Genomic DNA, 16,863 nt, shown 5'->3' on the forward strand with positions numbered 1-16,863 from the left:
ATGTGCTGTTAGAGACTGAATTACAAAAAAGGTATGTGTGTGTGTGTGTGTGTGTGTGTAAGAGAGAGATGGACTCAAGCAGCTTTGGAAAAAAGTGCACTGCAATTCAAGGGGACTATGTTTAACACAGAAACTACGGTTTTTGCATAGTCTTTCTGCACAGCTTTTTGAACCATTAATGAAGGCATTTACTTTATTATTACATGCATTAACTGTTAAAAATATCATTCATACTTAAAAAAATTTTTTTTAATCGTTAAAAACATTTGCAACATATGAGGAAAAACTTTCTCCTTAGTGACTTGCATACATGAAGAAAACCTCAGTTCATCTCATGCATTGTAATTTCTTTATAGTTGGCTTCTTATGGAGGTAGGCTGCGTTACACACAGCAATACTCTGCTAGTGATGGAGGAGATCTTTATGCTGATGCTGATGTAGAAATGACAGTGAGTGTAACTTTTTTTTTTCCCTTTTGTTTATTAAATATATCTATAAGATTATTGATTCCTGTTATCACATTAACGACTGTGAATTTGTAAAGAATATTATTATATTTTTGTGCAATTCTATTATTAGATAGAATAAATTGTTTTAAAATTGAATGATTTATCAAAAGTATAACAAAACATAACATAAAAAAAAAAAAAGTGCTCAATTTTAAAAATTTCCTTCTGAAATTTTAATACTACTAACTCTCATAAATGTTACTTAATCAGGTTTTTTGAACAATCTCTATAGATGTAATTTTAGTTGTAAACAGGAGCGACTGCTTCTACAGGGATGGAATACATCTTAAATAGAAAGGTTGCAAGAATAATTACTTATGCTATCGAGGAAGTGGTAGGTGTGTCAGAAAACTGCTAGCTTGGGGGAATTCACAGACTAAAAGATTAACAGTAGCCAGGAAGCAGAGGTGAAAGTGATTCTTGCACTACTTCTATTAGAATGAACAGCAGCCTGGAAAGAAAGGTGCTGGGGATTTAAAGGACTGGTGGGAGCCATCATGGAACAAGTAAATACATTGGATGTGTTAGGTTAACTCAGAATAAGAACAGTTGCATGTATACTTGCATGTACACCAATGCTAGAAGTATTGTAAATAAATTTGATGAATTTGAATTGCTGGTCAAGACATCAAAATCAGATATTGTTGGGTTGTTAGAGATGTGGGGGTCACATAGATATAAGCAATACAGAATTGGAATTTGATGAATACAATGTATACAGAAAAGACAGACAGGATAAGAAGGGATTATGCCGTTAGTTAAGAAGCATGTAAAACCTGAGCAAATGCATCGAGTTGACATAGATGGACAGTGTAATGTTGAGTCAGTTTGATGTGACATAAGCACTTGAAAACTGAGAATGAGATGAGAGTAGGAGTGTGTTACAGGTCTAATGAGTCTGATGAGTACAATGAACATTTGTATAGAGAAGTAGAGTGGGCCAGTAAATCAGAATGTCTTATAATGGGGGATTTTAACTTCCTAGATATTGACTGGAACTAGTGGGTTGGTAACTCAAGAGTATAAGGTAACTTTGTATAAGGCAATGGTCAGGCCATGCCTTGAGTACTGCGTACAGGTCTGGAGGCCTCATTTTAGGAAGGATGTAGATTTGCTTGAGTGTGTACAGAGAAGGGCAACAAGATTGTGGTGAGGGGAATGAAGGGTCCTCTAACCAAGAAAGGCTTAATTTTTGCAAATTGCAGCATCTGTAGAATAGGCACCTGCACGGTGATCTGATTGAGTTGTATATAGCCTTAAACAGGTTGAGCAGGCTCATTTCTGATGGGATTTTTCTTCTTGCTCAGATTACAAACATGATGTGGTATAAATTCAAATTGAGGAAAGATAGTTGTAGAATAGATGTGTGGAAATTTGCCTTTAGCCAGAGGGTGGTTAATTGCTGGAACAAACTTCCATCTGTCATTGTGGAAGTTGATAGCTTAAATAAATTCAACGAAGAATGGACAAACGTTTAGAGCGAATGGGTGGGTGAAATGAGAAGTTTTTTTTGCTGTCGCTGTATAAGCCTGCACTCGTGCATTGTATGCCTCTGCTAATACTAATGTGCTGATAAGTGGGAAAAGGTACTGCTGTGGAATAGTAATAGTATTTGCAATATATAATGCAAGGAGGCCATAGGCTTTTTCTGCACTGGCAAAAAAAAAAAAAAAAACACCCAAAAACAAGTAGATAAGAAAATATGATGTGCTTCCCTCCTCACATCACATGTGTAACTATCCAGTTGACCATTGCATTTATTCTAACTGTTATCCTCAACTACCTGCGAGGGCAACTTGTTGCAGTAATCAACAACTCACTGGCTAAAAGAAACCTTCATACAATCTAATCTAAACCTTAACCCTTGTAGTTTGAATTTATGATCACTAGTTCTGAAACATAGAAGTTGTGTTCAATCCTCATCATATTCATCTAAACAAAACAAGTGATGTGACAGTGTGGATGGTTCAATTTGCCCAAATTCCAGCGGTATCTAGACACTTTTAGCAATATAGTATACAGTATAAGCAAAAAAAAAAAAAAGATAAAAACACAATTTTTAAATTTTAATCAAAAATGAACAGGTATCAGTATGAAGCAGTGCCGACTATATTGCATGTTTACGCAACCACCATTTTTTAAAATCAAATTAAGTTGCTATATAATTATAAATTACTCTACAATAATCTACTATAAAATAATATTTACTCCTATCCACAAGAATAACACACCAACATGGTGCAAACAATAATTTAATTTTTCAACCTCACATTTTTGATAGAGCTGCTTGATAAAGTCCTAATTCAATTGTATTTAAATACCATGAATGGAATCTCATGAATGTATTTGAATGGAAATACCATCGAATGTAGGTGTGAGTATTCCGTCTGAGGGTAACTCATCATCATCAGCCATTTTCAATCCACTGCAGGATGAAGGCCTCTCCAGAAACTTTCCAGTTCCTTCTGTTTTGTGCAATGGCCATTCATTTACTACCCACAAACTTATGAATTTCATCTGTCCATCTCCGTTGTTGTCTTCCAGATTTTCTTCTAGCTCCTCTTGGGTACCATTCTGTTATTCTCTTAGTCCATCTGCCGTCATGTCTTCGAGCTGTGTGTCCTGCCCAAGACCATTTTAGTTCTTTAGTTTTGATAAGAATGTCCTTTATTTGAGTTTGCTGCCTAATCTATGTTTCTCTTCTTATCTAACAGTCTGATTCCCAATATAATTTGTTCCATTCTTCACTGTGTAGTTCTCAGCTTCTCTTTCATTCTTTTGGTGAGTGCCCAAGTTTCACTTCCATAAGTCATGGTGGGGAGTATACATTGATTCATTATTTTACGTTTCAGACAAACTGGGATATTGCTCTTCAGTATGTGACTATATTTCCTGAATGCTATCCATCCAAAATTTATTCTTCTCTTGACTTCCAGCCATTTATCATTATTACAGCTAATAACTTGTCCTAGATAAGTATGACTCCACCTTTTCAATTACTGCTCCTTCAATCATTATTTCCCTTTCCGTGGCATACTTGTTCATCATTACTTTTGTTTTAGCCATATTCATCTTTAGTCCAAAATCCTTACTAACTGTGCATAACTGATTAAGATTTTCCTCTAATTCTTTGGGAACGTGACTTATGACCACAATGTCATCTGCAAATCGTAAATTGTTTAGGTACTCTCCATTCACATTGACTCCTTTCTGCAACCAGTCTAATCTTCTGAAAGCTTCCTCAAGGTTTCGGTTTTTTTTTTTCGGACCATTAGCAACTAAGGCCATATTGCTCCGGGGATATGCGGTGGTCATTCCCTGACCTTTCCACATCCTCCATGTTTGGTGGGCACAGGCTCGAACCCTGGTCTAATCAAAAAGTGTGTGCTACACAGTGCTGCTCCTGCCCACCCAGCTATGGAGGCACCCTTCCTCAAGGCAGCAGTAAACAGCTTCAGAGATATTGTGTCTCCCTGTCGAACTCCTTTCTGAATTTTAAATTTGCTACTGTCTGTCTAGTCTAATAAAGGAGGTAGCGTTCTCATATATTTTCTTCAAAATCATAATATATGAGGTATCATGCCTTGTCTTTCCAGTGTCCGAAACATTGCCTTATGCTGTATGGAGTCAAAATGCCTTTTCATAATCCACAAATGCCAGGAATAATGGTGTTTTATATTCATTTGCTTTCTCCATTAGCTGTGATATTACATGAAGGTGATCCATAGTTGAGAATCCTGTCCCAGCTTGCTCTTTTGGTAGATTTTCATCAAGTATTCTTTCTAATCTGTTAGTAATGACCCTTGTGAACAATTTGTAGATGTGGGATAACAAGCTTATTGGTCTATAATTTCCAATTTATCTCCTTTCTTATGCAGCAAAACTATGATTGCATTATTCCACTCCTTAGGCATCACAACTTTTCTAATGCATTTTGTGAAGAGTCTTGCCAGTTTTTCTGCCATGTCTCTTCCTCCCAATTTTAACAACTCTACAGTAACTTCATCTTCCCCCGGAGCTTTCTGATTCTTCATTTTCTTCAATGCATGTTCTATCTCATCAGGAAGGATATTGGGTATGTCATATGTGTTACTAATTTCCGATCCAACTTCCCCACTGCTGGCATCATTCCCTCGCTCCTTGTATAATTCTCTATAGTAGTCTTCTGCTATTTGAATTATGCCTTCTCTGCTGTTTATAAGTACACCATCGCTATTCTTCAGTTTCAGTATCATATGTCTTTCTGTATTACTGCTTATGGCGGCTGATTTAAGTCCTTTGTTTTACCTTAATGCTTGTTCTACTTTTCTTGTGTTAAATCTTCTTATGTCCTCTGAGTCTCTTTCTAATGGGTTTGCATAACTCAGTATACTCAATTTTCTCCTTGTCAGTGTTTATCTTGCTCTTCATTTGTCGTCTTCAATTCATCATGATAAGTGTTTCTTGACTAATTTTTTATTCTTTGGGTTTCTTTTTGCCTATAGGTTTCTTAGGGTTTGTCACTTTCAGAAAGGTGTAATATTCCTCGTTGATATCTTGGTCCTGATCCATCTGCAGAAGCTCAAACTTGTTCTTAAGTTCCAGTACATACTGCTTTTTCTCCTCTTCTGTTATTTCAAAGGCCTTCGTATTGGTTGCGTAAACATGCAATACAGTCGGCACTGCTTCGTACTGATACTGTTCATTTTCGATTAAAATTTAAAGGGTAACTAGGACAGTAAAATCAACCTCAAAGGGTTTAGCATGGGGTGGATCTAGCTGTTGAAGGAGATCTCACACTGATGGAGACAGTAGCCATGGAGCAATATGGCTCTAGTTGCTAATGTTCCTAAAATCCAACAACAACACACTGAGGGATACAGCTTCTGTATTTCATCCCTCATGGTGTGTCAGGCCAGCAAGTAGACATCCTACCTCAAGTGGTATTAGCAAGAATGAAAAACAGAATACAGTTCCTTAAATAAGGCAATGTTTTACAAACAATACACAATATACTGTAATATATTGTGTATTGTGTATATTGTGTATATATTTTAGAAACAGAGTAGAGAATGCAGTAAAGGAAAAGAACATTAGGGAACAAGTGATAGTAAATTCTATTAACAAATTTCTTACATTATTGAATATATTAAAGAAGAAAATATCACTTTCAATAAACTATAAAGGGAAATATGAAAAAAAATTTATGAACAATAAAGGGAAAATCACAGTAAAAGTTTGAGTAAGCATCTTTCAAAAATTAGCTTTGTATGTATATTTGAGAAAATGTTAATTTGTCTCAAAGAAGGATTTTGATTTTTTATTAAAAAAAATAATAAAAAAATGAGTGTTACTTATCTGTTTCAAGTGTATAGGAGGGTGTCCAAGAGACTGAAGGAATTAATGTTGATATTTATACAATGTGTATTTTAGTGCAATTGCATCATTTATACACAGCTAAATACAGATTAGCAAATTTGCAATAGTAGCATCGTTTAAGTTACATCTCATATTGTAAATACCTTCACAACGAGTTTCCATGACATTGCACTACTTCGAATAAGTAACGCTTCACTCGAAGGAGAAGACTGTTGTTACTTATTCTCAGTGGATACCACCACCCAGATGGCACTGTTTCAAGGCTCTTTGGCCCTTCTTTGGTGTACCCAAGTGATGTAATGATGGCAAAACAGTTGTGAAGTATATCTTCACAATATGAGAGATGCCTGATGGTGTATGATATAAGTTAAGACTCTAATGCATTAGGGTTCGCAGCTTGAGGCTTTAAGCCCTAATGCATTAGAGTTGATATTTATTTAAAAGCTTGGGAGAATCAATTAAGTTAGAGATTTTAATTCGGAGGGACAATATAGTTCATTATAGTGTGTCGCTGTTTTAAAAGCAGGTAAATGAAAATAAATACATTATTCTTTCTTGGGGCTTTAGTATAATAGTTTAAATGAGATCCACAGAGTTAAATCTGAGAAAACTGGATCATAGATTTCTAATAATTTTTAAGACAAACTATCCTTTTAAAAAAAATTAAACTTCCCTCTTGTCACGCTATGAACATTGAGCAATAATAAATATGACAACCATTTTATCATAATCAAAATGACTTAATTCAGCATAATATTTTCATTCCATATTACATTGGGCCATGTCTCAGTGCTTCAATAATGATTTCTCTATGTAGACATAAAAAAAAAAAATAAATAAATATATATCCATTTTGGATACAGACTGTTGTCTAGAAACCAGAGGAATGTCTGTATTTTTAATCACAGTATAGTAAATTAAGAGTATTTTACTTCTGAATTGAACTGCTTATGATCTTCTGATCTGTCGATTTCAGTTAAATGTCATCCAGACCCTGGATGACATTTAACTGAAATCTTTATGAAATCCACTGTACCCTGTAATGTTCCACTTTTATCCAAAGGTGATGGCCAATTTATGGATGACGAGGCAACAGCACATCATGCCAGAATCATGCAAGATTGATTTGGAGAACATGACAGATTTTCACCATATTCCCTGGCCCCCACATTCACCTCATTTCAGTCATATTGAGAATGTGTGGGATATGCTGGAGAGAGCTATTTGGCAATAAAGTCCTCTTCCTTCAACTTTGTTGCAGCTATGGGATATTTTGCTGGAAGATTGGTTACAAAATTAGACCAAAACACCCTATTGAATCCATGCTGCGCTGTACATTTGCTGTTACTCGAAACAGAGGTGGTCCTTCATTCAATACTGAATAAAGGTTTGTATTTTTTTGGCCAGTGTGTGTACCTATTCAGTTTGTCAACAACCTGAGCAGGATCATCAACAGTTAAACCATTCATATTTAGTGGACCATATGTAAGAAGCAATATGAAGAAGTCATATTAGCCCAATTACTGATAGGCCACATGCACCTGACACATCTTTATCTGCTTGCAGCCACTGATCCACCACAGTGCACAAAATGCAACACTCATTTCACAGTCCAGTATATATTCATTGATTGCCCCATTTACAACAGTGAGCAACAAACTCTTTGCTTCTTTTTCAGCAATGAAGACTCATAGTATTGCTCAGCTCCTAGCAGATACACCACAGATGGACAAAGTCTTTACTTTTCTTAAATAGATAACTCTATAACACACTCTAACTTCAACCACAGTCCATATTGATAAAAAAAAGTGCATTAAATTCTACCATAGGTGCATTATGGCCATGTTGCCTTTGCGCCATAAAGCTTCCAAAGAAACATCTAGTAGACAAATAGGGTTGAATTTGAAAGTGTCTGCAATTCTGCCCAGACACGATAGGAGGGAGTATATGATGAGAGCCTTGTCGATCAATTCGGCCCTGGAAAGATTGTGCAAGGCTCAAGGGGTAGAATTTTTTTCAGCCTGGACTGTACTTGTTAACAGGAGGGATTGCTTCTACAGGGATGGGATACACTTAAATAGAAAGGGTGCAAGAATATTTGCTGATGCTATCGAGGCAGTGTTAGGTGGGTCGGAAAACTGCTAGCTTGGGGGGGGGATACAAAGACAAATAGATTAACAGTAGCCACTGGCAGAGGTGAAAGAGATTCTCGCACTGCTTCTATTGGAATGAGCAGAAGCCTGAAAAACAAGATTCAGGATATTTCAGAGACTGCTGGGAGTCATTGTGGTACAAGTAAACACATGGGTTGTGTTAGGGTAGCTAAGAATAGAAATAGGTGCATGTATACTTGCGTGTACACCAATGCTAGCAGTTTAGTAAATAAATTTGATGAATTTGAGGTATTGCTCAAAACATCAAAGGCAGATATTGTTGGGATATCAGAGACTTGGTGTCACACAGATATAAGGCATGCAGAACTGGAATTTGGGGAGTACAACGTCTACAGAAAAGATAGACTGGATAGGAAGGGAGGAGGGGTTATGCTATTAGTTAAGAAATACATAAAATCCAAGGAAGTGAAGCCAGTGGACATCGCTGGACAGTGCAGTGTCGAGTCAGTTTGGTGTGACATAAGCATTGGGAGATCAAAATTGAGAGTAGGAGTGTGCTATAGGCCTAATGACTCTGATGAGTATAATAAGAAACTGTACAGGGAAATAGAGTGGGCCAGTAAATCAGAGAGTCTTATAATGGGAGATTTTAATTTCCCAGATATTTACTGGAATTTGTGGGCTGGTCACTCACACACTAGCAAGGCTTTTGTGGATTTATTGGATGATTGTTTTCTACATCAGCATGTTCGGGAGGCAACTAGAGGGAGGAATACTCTTGATTTGATTATCAGCAGTGATTCTTCATGCATTAAGAATCTGCAGATAAATGAACCACTAGGTGGCAGTGATCACAGTGTGCTGAAGTGGGATTTACTCAAAGAGGTAACTACTATTAGGGGTAAAGGGAAGGGTTATTGCTTTCGTAAAGGCGACTACGATGGACTGAGACAGTATTTAAATTCTATACAGTGGGACCAACTGATGATGTTACCAACAGTAAATGCAAAATGGGAAGCATTCAAAGAACTTATCTTGGAAGCTACTAGACTTTACATACCAACTAAGAAATATTGTTCAAGGTTTAGGCCTAAATGGATGTCAGATGAACTGATGAGGCATATGGCAGAGAAGAAACGTGCATGGGATACATACAAATTAACACATGACACAGAAGCCTATGATAGATACAAGTTGATCTGTAACCAAGTTACAAAGGAGGTTAGGCAGGCGAAGGCAGATTACGAGAAATCTTTGGCAAGGGATGCAAAGAAAAACAGCAAAGAGTTCTTTACTTATGTAAACTCTAGAAGGAAGGGGATGAATCAGATTGGTCCACTTGATATCGATGGGTCAACTGTTGATGATTCTGCTCAGGTAGCTAACAAACTAAATGAATATTTTGCATCGACATTCACACATGAGGAGTTATTTAGCGAGGGGAAAGCCAGAGGTGTATTCAACTCTAGCAGTAAGCTAGAGAATCTTGTAATAACTGAGAGTAAAGTGGAGGAGAAATTGTTGAAGATAAACACAAGAAAGGCACCTGGGGTGGATGGGATCTATCCAGTTATATTAAAGGAGGCAGCAAAGGAAGTAAGCAAACCCTTAGCCATAATTATGAGAGCTTCCTTGGACTCAGGGGAGGTACCCATAGACTGGAGATGTGCAAATGTGACCCCAATTCACAAAGGAGGATCAAAAGCTGACACAAGCAATTATAGACCTGTGAGTTTAACTTCTGTTCCAGGAAAATTAATGGAGGCACTAGTTAAAGAAGCACTGCAGGATCATTTAGACAAGACTTCAGTTATAGCTCGGACACAGCATGGTTTTGTTAAGGGGAAGTCTTGCCTGACCAATTTGATTGGATACTATGATGCAGTCACAAAGGAACTGGATGCAGGGAATAACTTTGATATTATATACTTGGATCTTAGAAAGGCTTTTGATACTGTTGTACATGGAAGACTGCTGCACAAATTGGAGCAGTGTAACATTGGAGGCAAATTGCTGCTGTGGGTAAAGGGGTGGCTGAGGGGGAGAAGACAGAGAGTGGTAATCAATGGACACTGCTCGTCGTGGACTAATGTTATTAGTGGAGTCCCTCAGGGCTCAGTGTTGGGTCCATTATTGTTTTCTGTATTCATAAATGATATTGATGATGGTATATCAAGCTTAATGTCGAAGTTTGCAGACGATACAAAGGTAGGCAGGGTTGTCAAGGAAACTACTGACACTATGCTGCTGGAACAGGATCTGGAAAGGTTGAGCAGATGGGCTGAGAGGTGGCAAATGAAGTTTAACATTGACAAATGTAAAGTACTACACATGGGAAACAGCAACCCCAGAGCAACGTATCAACTCTGTGGTATTACACTGACAGTGGTAGAGAATGAAAGGGACCTGGGGGTGGTTGTGCAGGCAGATATGAAGTTCTCTGAGCAGTGCAGACGGGCTGCAAGAGTAGCTCATGGTGTATTGTCAATGATATATAGGAATTTTTCTAGCAGGGATAAGGAGGTGATTATTCCCTTGTATAAGGCAATGGTCAGGCCACACCTAGAGTACTGTATACAGGCCTGGAGGCCTCATTTCAAGAAGGATGTAGAGCTGCTGGAACGAGTACAGAGAAGGGCAACAAGATTAGTGAATGGAACAAAGGGGTGCTCTTACGAAGAAAGGCTTAAGATTTGCAAATTACAGTGTCTGGAGACTAGGCACCAGCGAGGTGATCTGATAGAGGTGTATAAAGCATTGAATGGTTTGAGCATGCTCAATGCTGATGGGATTCTTCCTCTAGCTCAGAATAATCACCTGAGAGGGCATAAATTCAAATTGAGGAAAGACAGATGTAGGATAGACGTGCGGAAATTTGCCTTTAGCCAGCGAGTGGTTGGTTGGTGGAACAGACTTCCATCCCTTGTCGTGGAAGTTGATAGCCTAAATAAGTTTAAGGCTCAGCTGGACAGGTATTTTGAACGAACAGAGGGGTGAAGTGGGAGTGGTTTTTTTTTTTTTTTTTTTTTTTTTTGGCTGATGCTGCATAAGCTTGCTTTCTTGCATCAAATGCCTCTGCTAATGCTAATGTGATTTGTCCCTTTCCTTTTTAAGTAAACAAGTCTTTGCTACTTTTCTTTGCATTCTTTTATAGAAACTTCTTACATTCTGCCTTTCAATACCTATGTGTAGTACTCAATGTACAGCCTAAACCATTACCTTATACAGGACTAACTGTTCCTAATAACAATTGAAAGCTAGTCTTCAAGACACTCCACCAGTCATGATAACTCAGTATATTCTAGCAATTTTAACATGAAGAAATTTTGGATGATATATTTTTTCATACAAACTTTTGTGTCATTTTCAAACTTGAATATTAAGCCTCATATACCTTCATCAATATCATAGATAAATACACAACACAACCATGGTCCCAACACTGAACTCTGGGGAACTCCACTAATAGCATTAGGCCACAAAGAGCAGTGTACATTGATTATCACACCTCCCACTTGACCATCCCTTTATCCATAGTAGCAACTTGGATAAATGTTGTACGTCATATGGCTTAATGTCATACGGCTCCAATTTGTTCAACAGTATTTTACGTGCAACAATATCAAAAGCTTTCTTGAAATCCAAGTATATGATATATGAAAATTATTTTTTGCATCCAGTTCCTTTGTGACTACATCAATGAAATTGGTCAGACAAGAATTCCCCTTAACAAACCGATGCTGTGTCTGAACTATAACTGCTGTCTTGTCAAGGTTATACTGCAATGCTTCTTTAACCAGTGACTCCATTATTTTCTCCTGAACAGAAGTTGAACTAACAGGTCTGTTTTTATTCATGTCCCCCTTTGATCGACCCCCCCCCTTTCTGAATTGAATTGAGGATACATTTGCTCATTTTTGGTCCATCGGGACTTCCTCTGAGCCAAACAATGCCATCATAATTAATGCAAAGGATTTACAGCAATACCTCACTTAGCCTTGCTTCGAACAGCATGGGTTTCACTATAACATGGTTTTCAATTAAGTTTAAGTCGAAAATTTACTGTAAATATTAAAACTCATTCAATAACCTAGACACGTACTCTATATATATATGCTGTGTTGTCATGGCGTAGGTATGCTACCTCCTTTGTGAATTGAATTGAGCATACATTTGCTCTTTTTTGGTCCATGGGGACTTCCTGTGAGTTGAACGATGCCATCATAATTAATGCTAAGGATTTATAGCAATACCTCGCTTAGCCCTGCTTTGAACAGCACGGGTTTCACTATTACTTGGTTTTCAATTAAGTTTAAGTAGAAAATTTACTGTAAATATTAAAACTCATTCAATATCCTAGGCATGTACTCTCTATATATGCTGTGTTGTCATAGCCTAGGTACGGTACATATATGCTGCAGTGCCAACTCTATTGTCTCACATGTGCATGTGACAATAGCTCCCCTCAGGCAGTCAGCTGCAACATGGAACAGTGTTCAGTATTCTTAATTTCATATTGTTTTTGAGAAGATATGACAGCTTTTCAAACTTTTCATTTCAATTTTTTTTTTTTTTTTTACCCCTTTAAATACGATCAAAAATAATCTGCATCTTGACTAGACATCACTGCCAACAACATGCATTCTTTTGGCAACATGTTTTCCCCATTTGGTAAATGATTTCACTGGTTTTGAATCGCAAGTTTAGACAACTGCTGAAGACATTGTGAAGATAGGAAAAGACTTGGAATTTGAAACTTTGGACACTGTCAATGTATGTGACTGTCATTTGGTTTTCAGGAGCATTAGCAACTAAGGCCATATTGCTCCGGGGATAATGCGGTGGTCATTCCCTGACCTTTCCGCATCCTCCGTATTTGGTGGTCACGGTCTTGAACCCCAGTCTAATCAAGAAGTGTGTGCTACGCACTGCTGCTTCTGCCCACCTAGCTACGGAGGCGCCTATGTGACTGCATTGACTTGCATGCAAGTGACTTAGATGGTGCAACTCTCCTTGAAATTGATGAGAAAACTGCATATGAAGAAGAGGAAAGCAATTCTGAAGTGGCACCAAAAGTATTTTCAACAGAAGACTGGAGAAAGTTTTTCTGGGGGGGGGTCACATGGCCTGCGAGGTGATTATGAATGGAGAGCCGAATGTTGAACATAGCATCAAGATATGGCAAATTTTACAAGATGGGATTCGATGCTACAAAGACTCGAATGAAAAAGAAGAGACAACTTCGCCAGACTTCATTATTGAAATACTTAAATAAACAACTGCCTTTTTTAAAACTTTTTTCTTGTCTCTCATGATGTTACCTTTTCATTAAAATAATTTTTACAATATTTTTTATTTCAAATCTTTTAATTGGCTATCAAATGCAAACTGTTTATAGATTTATTATAATTTGTTTATAGACTGTTTCTCTGGTATGCATTCAATTAAAACCCATTATAATTATACCTCAATCAGCATGGTTTCACATAACACGGTACCAATAGTACTGTAAAAATAGTTTCGGTACCAATTATCAGTGCTATGCGGGGTGTTGCTGTACTTACTTCCTTTGCTCCTCCTTTAGTATAACTGGGTAGATTCCATCCACCTCGTGTACCTTATGTTTAACTTCAACAATTTCTCCTCCACTTTGCTCTCAGTTATTGCAAAATCATTTAGCTCCCTGTTAGAGTTTGATAAGCTTCTGGCCTCCACTTCCCTACAGAATTCCCCACGTATGAATGTAGATACAAAATACTCATTCTGTTTGTCAGCTACCTGAGTTAAGATTAACTGTGTTCCAATAAGTCTGCCTCCCTTTGGTCCTGGGAAGAGATCAAGGCTTATTGGAAACGTGGGTATGGTGCTCCTAAGAGAACTTGGGTCCCATTCGTGTATGCAGTACCTGCTATTTCATGAGTGGGTGTTCCATCATAGGGCTCTGTGATGGGTTGAGGTTCTTAGGGAATTGGAAACTTTCTCTTTACTCTTATGAGTAATTTTAATCTTTTAAACTCCTCTGGGGCCTCTACAAGGTCCTGACCTGAAATTGATGAAGATAACATAACATCAAAAAAAAAAAAAAAAAAAAACACCGAACAGAAGCTGAACCACCTCCTGTACCTCGATTCCTTACATTCTATCAGTGAAACGTAAATAGGTAAAATGTCGCCCTCCTTCATTCAGAAGGGTTGGCAGGGTCCCCGAAGTTGGTAAAACTACTTATATCTGGTAACCTTTTAATAGAAACTCCCTCGTGCTACATTCAGAATTGCTTCTCCAAGCAACATATATTGGAGGCATTTCAATTAAGATATCACCACTCAAAACATTGAATACATCACATGGTGTAATTGCCAAGTGGGATCTCCTTAAAACATCTGAAGAGGAGATATGCACCAAAGAGAAAGAGATCAAAGAGTGAAAGTCATTAAAAGGATATTTATGCGTAAGGGTTATCTGAACTGTCCTGTAAGGCTGTACATCCTGAGCCCGCTGCGATGTTTCAGATTTCAAAAATATGGCCACTCTCAGATGGCATGTAATGGATCACCTGCTTGTGCCCGCTGTGGAGCTAAGGAACATGACACCAAGGAATGTTCTGCCTCGAAACCAGCATGCTTGAATTGTGGTGGGAACACCCTGCATATTCAAGAGCACGCCAAAGATGGAAAGAGAAAAAACAAATTCAAAAAATCAAGACAGAACAAAACACCCCATATATGGAAGCAGCAGAACAAGGGACAAGGTATTCTTGTATTGATTGCGGCCTCCAGGGTTACCCCTATATACCGCTGTAGCATCTGTAGGTTATTTATAGCCGGCAAGTGTGTGTGTGCGTGTGTGTAAGTATATAAGTGTGTTGTGATGGTTGTTGTTTGCCGGCCCTGGAGTCTTAGCAGCCAGGAGGCAGGGAGCAAGCTACCTGCGTCCCGACTCCCGTCCCTAGCCACATGGAGGCGCTCCGGGAACTATCTAAATTACACTAATTGGGATTCCAACAAGTGGAATCCCAGTTATAATAAATAAGGAATAGGGAGGATAAAGCAGGAGAAAAGAAAGTAGAAGAAGAAAAGTGAGCAAAACACTCTCTCAGGAAAAAGAAGAAATAGGAAAGAGGAAAACACTAGTTGGAAAATCTATCAAGTGAGAGAGCTTGAAGAGGTAAAATTTTGAAGCCCCAAAGGCTTGTAATTTTGAAAGAAAGATTCTCCTAGCCGGGAAGCAGCAGAACAGGTAATATCAGTAAATAGTGGAAAATCTTATGTGCAAGTAGTTCTGAGGAAGATTTCTATCTCAACACAAACTGATATTTGTCTCGCCACGTGATTCTTTTACACCACAAGCTCGACATTTATTGACACAAGCACATCAAGATAAAGCAGTCACTACTCCCATCTCAATACCAACCAAGGAAGTAGCACCTAAATAAAAACTTCCTCCTACTAAAACCCAGCCTGTTTTTAGTGAGGTAAACGATGTAATAGAGGTAAATGAAGAGGAAAATGTGGAAGAATCTATTCTGAATCTTCATCCTGAGGATGAAATGGATACTGGGTACCCTCAATTTCCCAAAGGCAGAGTACAATCCAAAGCGTACCAATCAAAACCCGCATTACTTCGGAAGCCAGCCAACGGTTCCACTAACTCCAAGTAATAATGGCTAAATTATTACAGTGGAATTGTCATGCCAACAAAATATTCTCCTGCGTAAATGCGAACATGTTTGCTTTTGTCTGCAAGAAACATATTTAAAGGCAAATGATGACCCAATCTTGCAATAGTTTACTGCTGTACATAAAGACAGAAACGGGGATGGCCCGGCCCATGGAGGAGTTGCAATCCTCATGGGCAACCATACCCCTTTCTCACGTGTTCAGTTGAATACCAACTTAGAAGCAGTAGCTATTTTCTTAGCAATGGAGGTATTTTCTCACAGTATGTTCTGCATCATTTACCTCCTGGGACAAATATGTCCTAGGCAGATCTTGATGATCTTATTACACAATTGTCCTCTCCACTTTTACTTCTTGGAGACTTTAATGGACATAGTACCCTGTGGGAAAATGCAGAAAGTAATGAACTAGGTCATATTGTTGAATGTGTGCTCAACAATAATGGCCTTTCCTTACTAAATTTGGGAATTAACACCTATTTCCATATGCCTACCCGTACTTTCTCTGCCATCAATCTGTCCATCTGCTCACCTTCGCTACTGCCTGTGCTTTCCTGGTGGCCCCGAGTGCCAAGAAATATTAGTGACCACAGCGCATTTCCAGAGTGATTATCTAGTACGCTTAACTGTAAATACGTTTCTCCTGAGTCTCGAAAATCCGCTAACTCCTGAAAATTATTATTAAATTATTATTCAAATACTATAATCTAGAAAGGAAAGCAACCTTTCTTTAATCCCTCTTTTATTTTTAGTTAATACTAACCCTTTTCTTTGCTTGGGTCACTAGGTGGCACCGCTCTTACCTCCACGTGGCGGGGCTGGTAACCTGGGAGAAAAAGAATCTCCCGGGGCCAAAATGAGCATATCGTGAGTAAGTCAAACTCAGACTTATCTGGGCTACCAGACGCAACCCAGATATCAAAAACAAAAGATAGTTCCACGGCAGGAACTGCAAAGCGCCAAAAAACAGCCAGAGACCTATCCAATTCCAATTCCAACCTATCTGATCATCCATTCAACCGGTGAGAATGCAGTTGGCAAACTTTCTCCATTTAGAGTTCAAAAGGAATTGGAAAGTAGAGCAGGATCTCCAAAATCCGTAAAAAGACCCGGATCAGGAGATATTCTCATTGAGATATCTAATGCCAAACATTCTGAGTGACTTCTGAAAACTAATTTCTTTGCAGGACTCCCAGTAACTGTAACG

General features: G+C 38.2%; 1 protein-coding gene across 11 annotated transcripts in view; it reads left to right on the forward strand.

The window, feature by feature from the left end:
* trol (terribly reduced optic lobes) overlaps positions 1–16,863 on the forward strand; it is a 1,731,230-nt gene that overhangs the window by 1,078,081 nt on the left and 636,286 nt on the right. For all 11 annotated transcript variants that reach the window (XM_090387691.1, XM_090387694.1, XM_090387699.1 and 8 more), the window contains one exon: positions 357–449. In XM_090387691.1, coding sequence (XP_090243817.1) covers positions 357–449 — 93 coding nt within the window. The remainder of the gene's footprint in view (positions 1–356; positions 450–16,863) is intronic.

This window comes from Mastigoproctus giganteus, chromosome 13 (assembly GCF_048544385.1).
Source record: "Mastigoproctus giganteus isolate SK-2022 chromosome 13, ASM4854438v1, whole genome shotgun sequence".
In the NCBI taxonomy this organism is placed as follows: Eukaryota; Metazoa; Arthropoda; class Arachnida; order Uropygi; family Thelyphonidae; genus Mastigoproctus; species Mastigoproctus giganteus.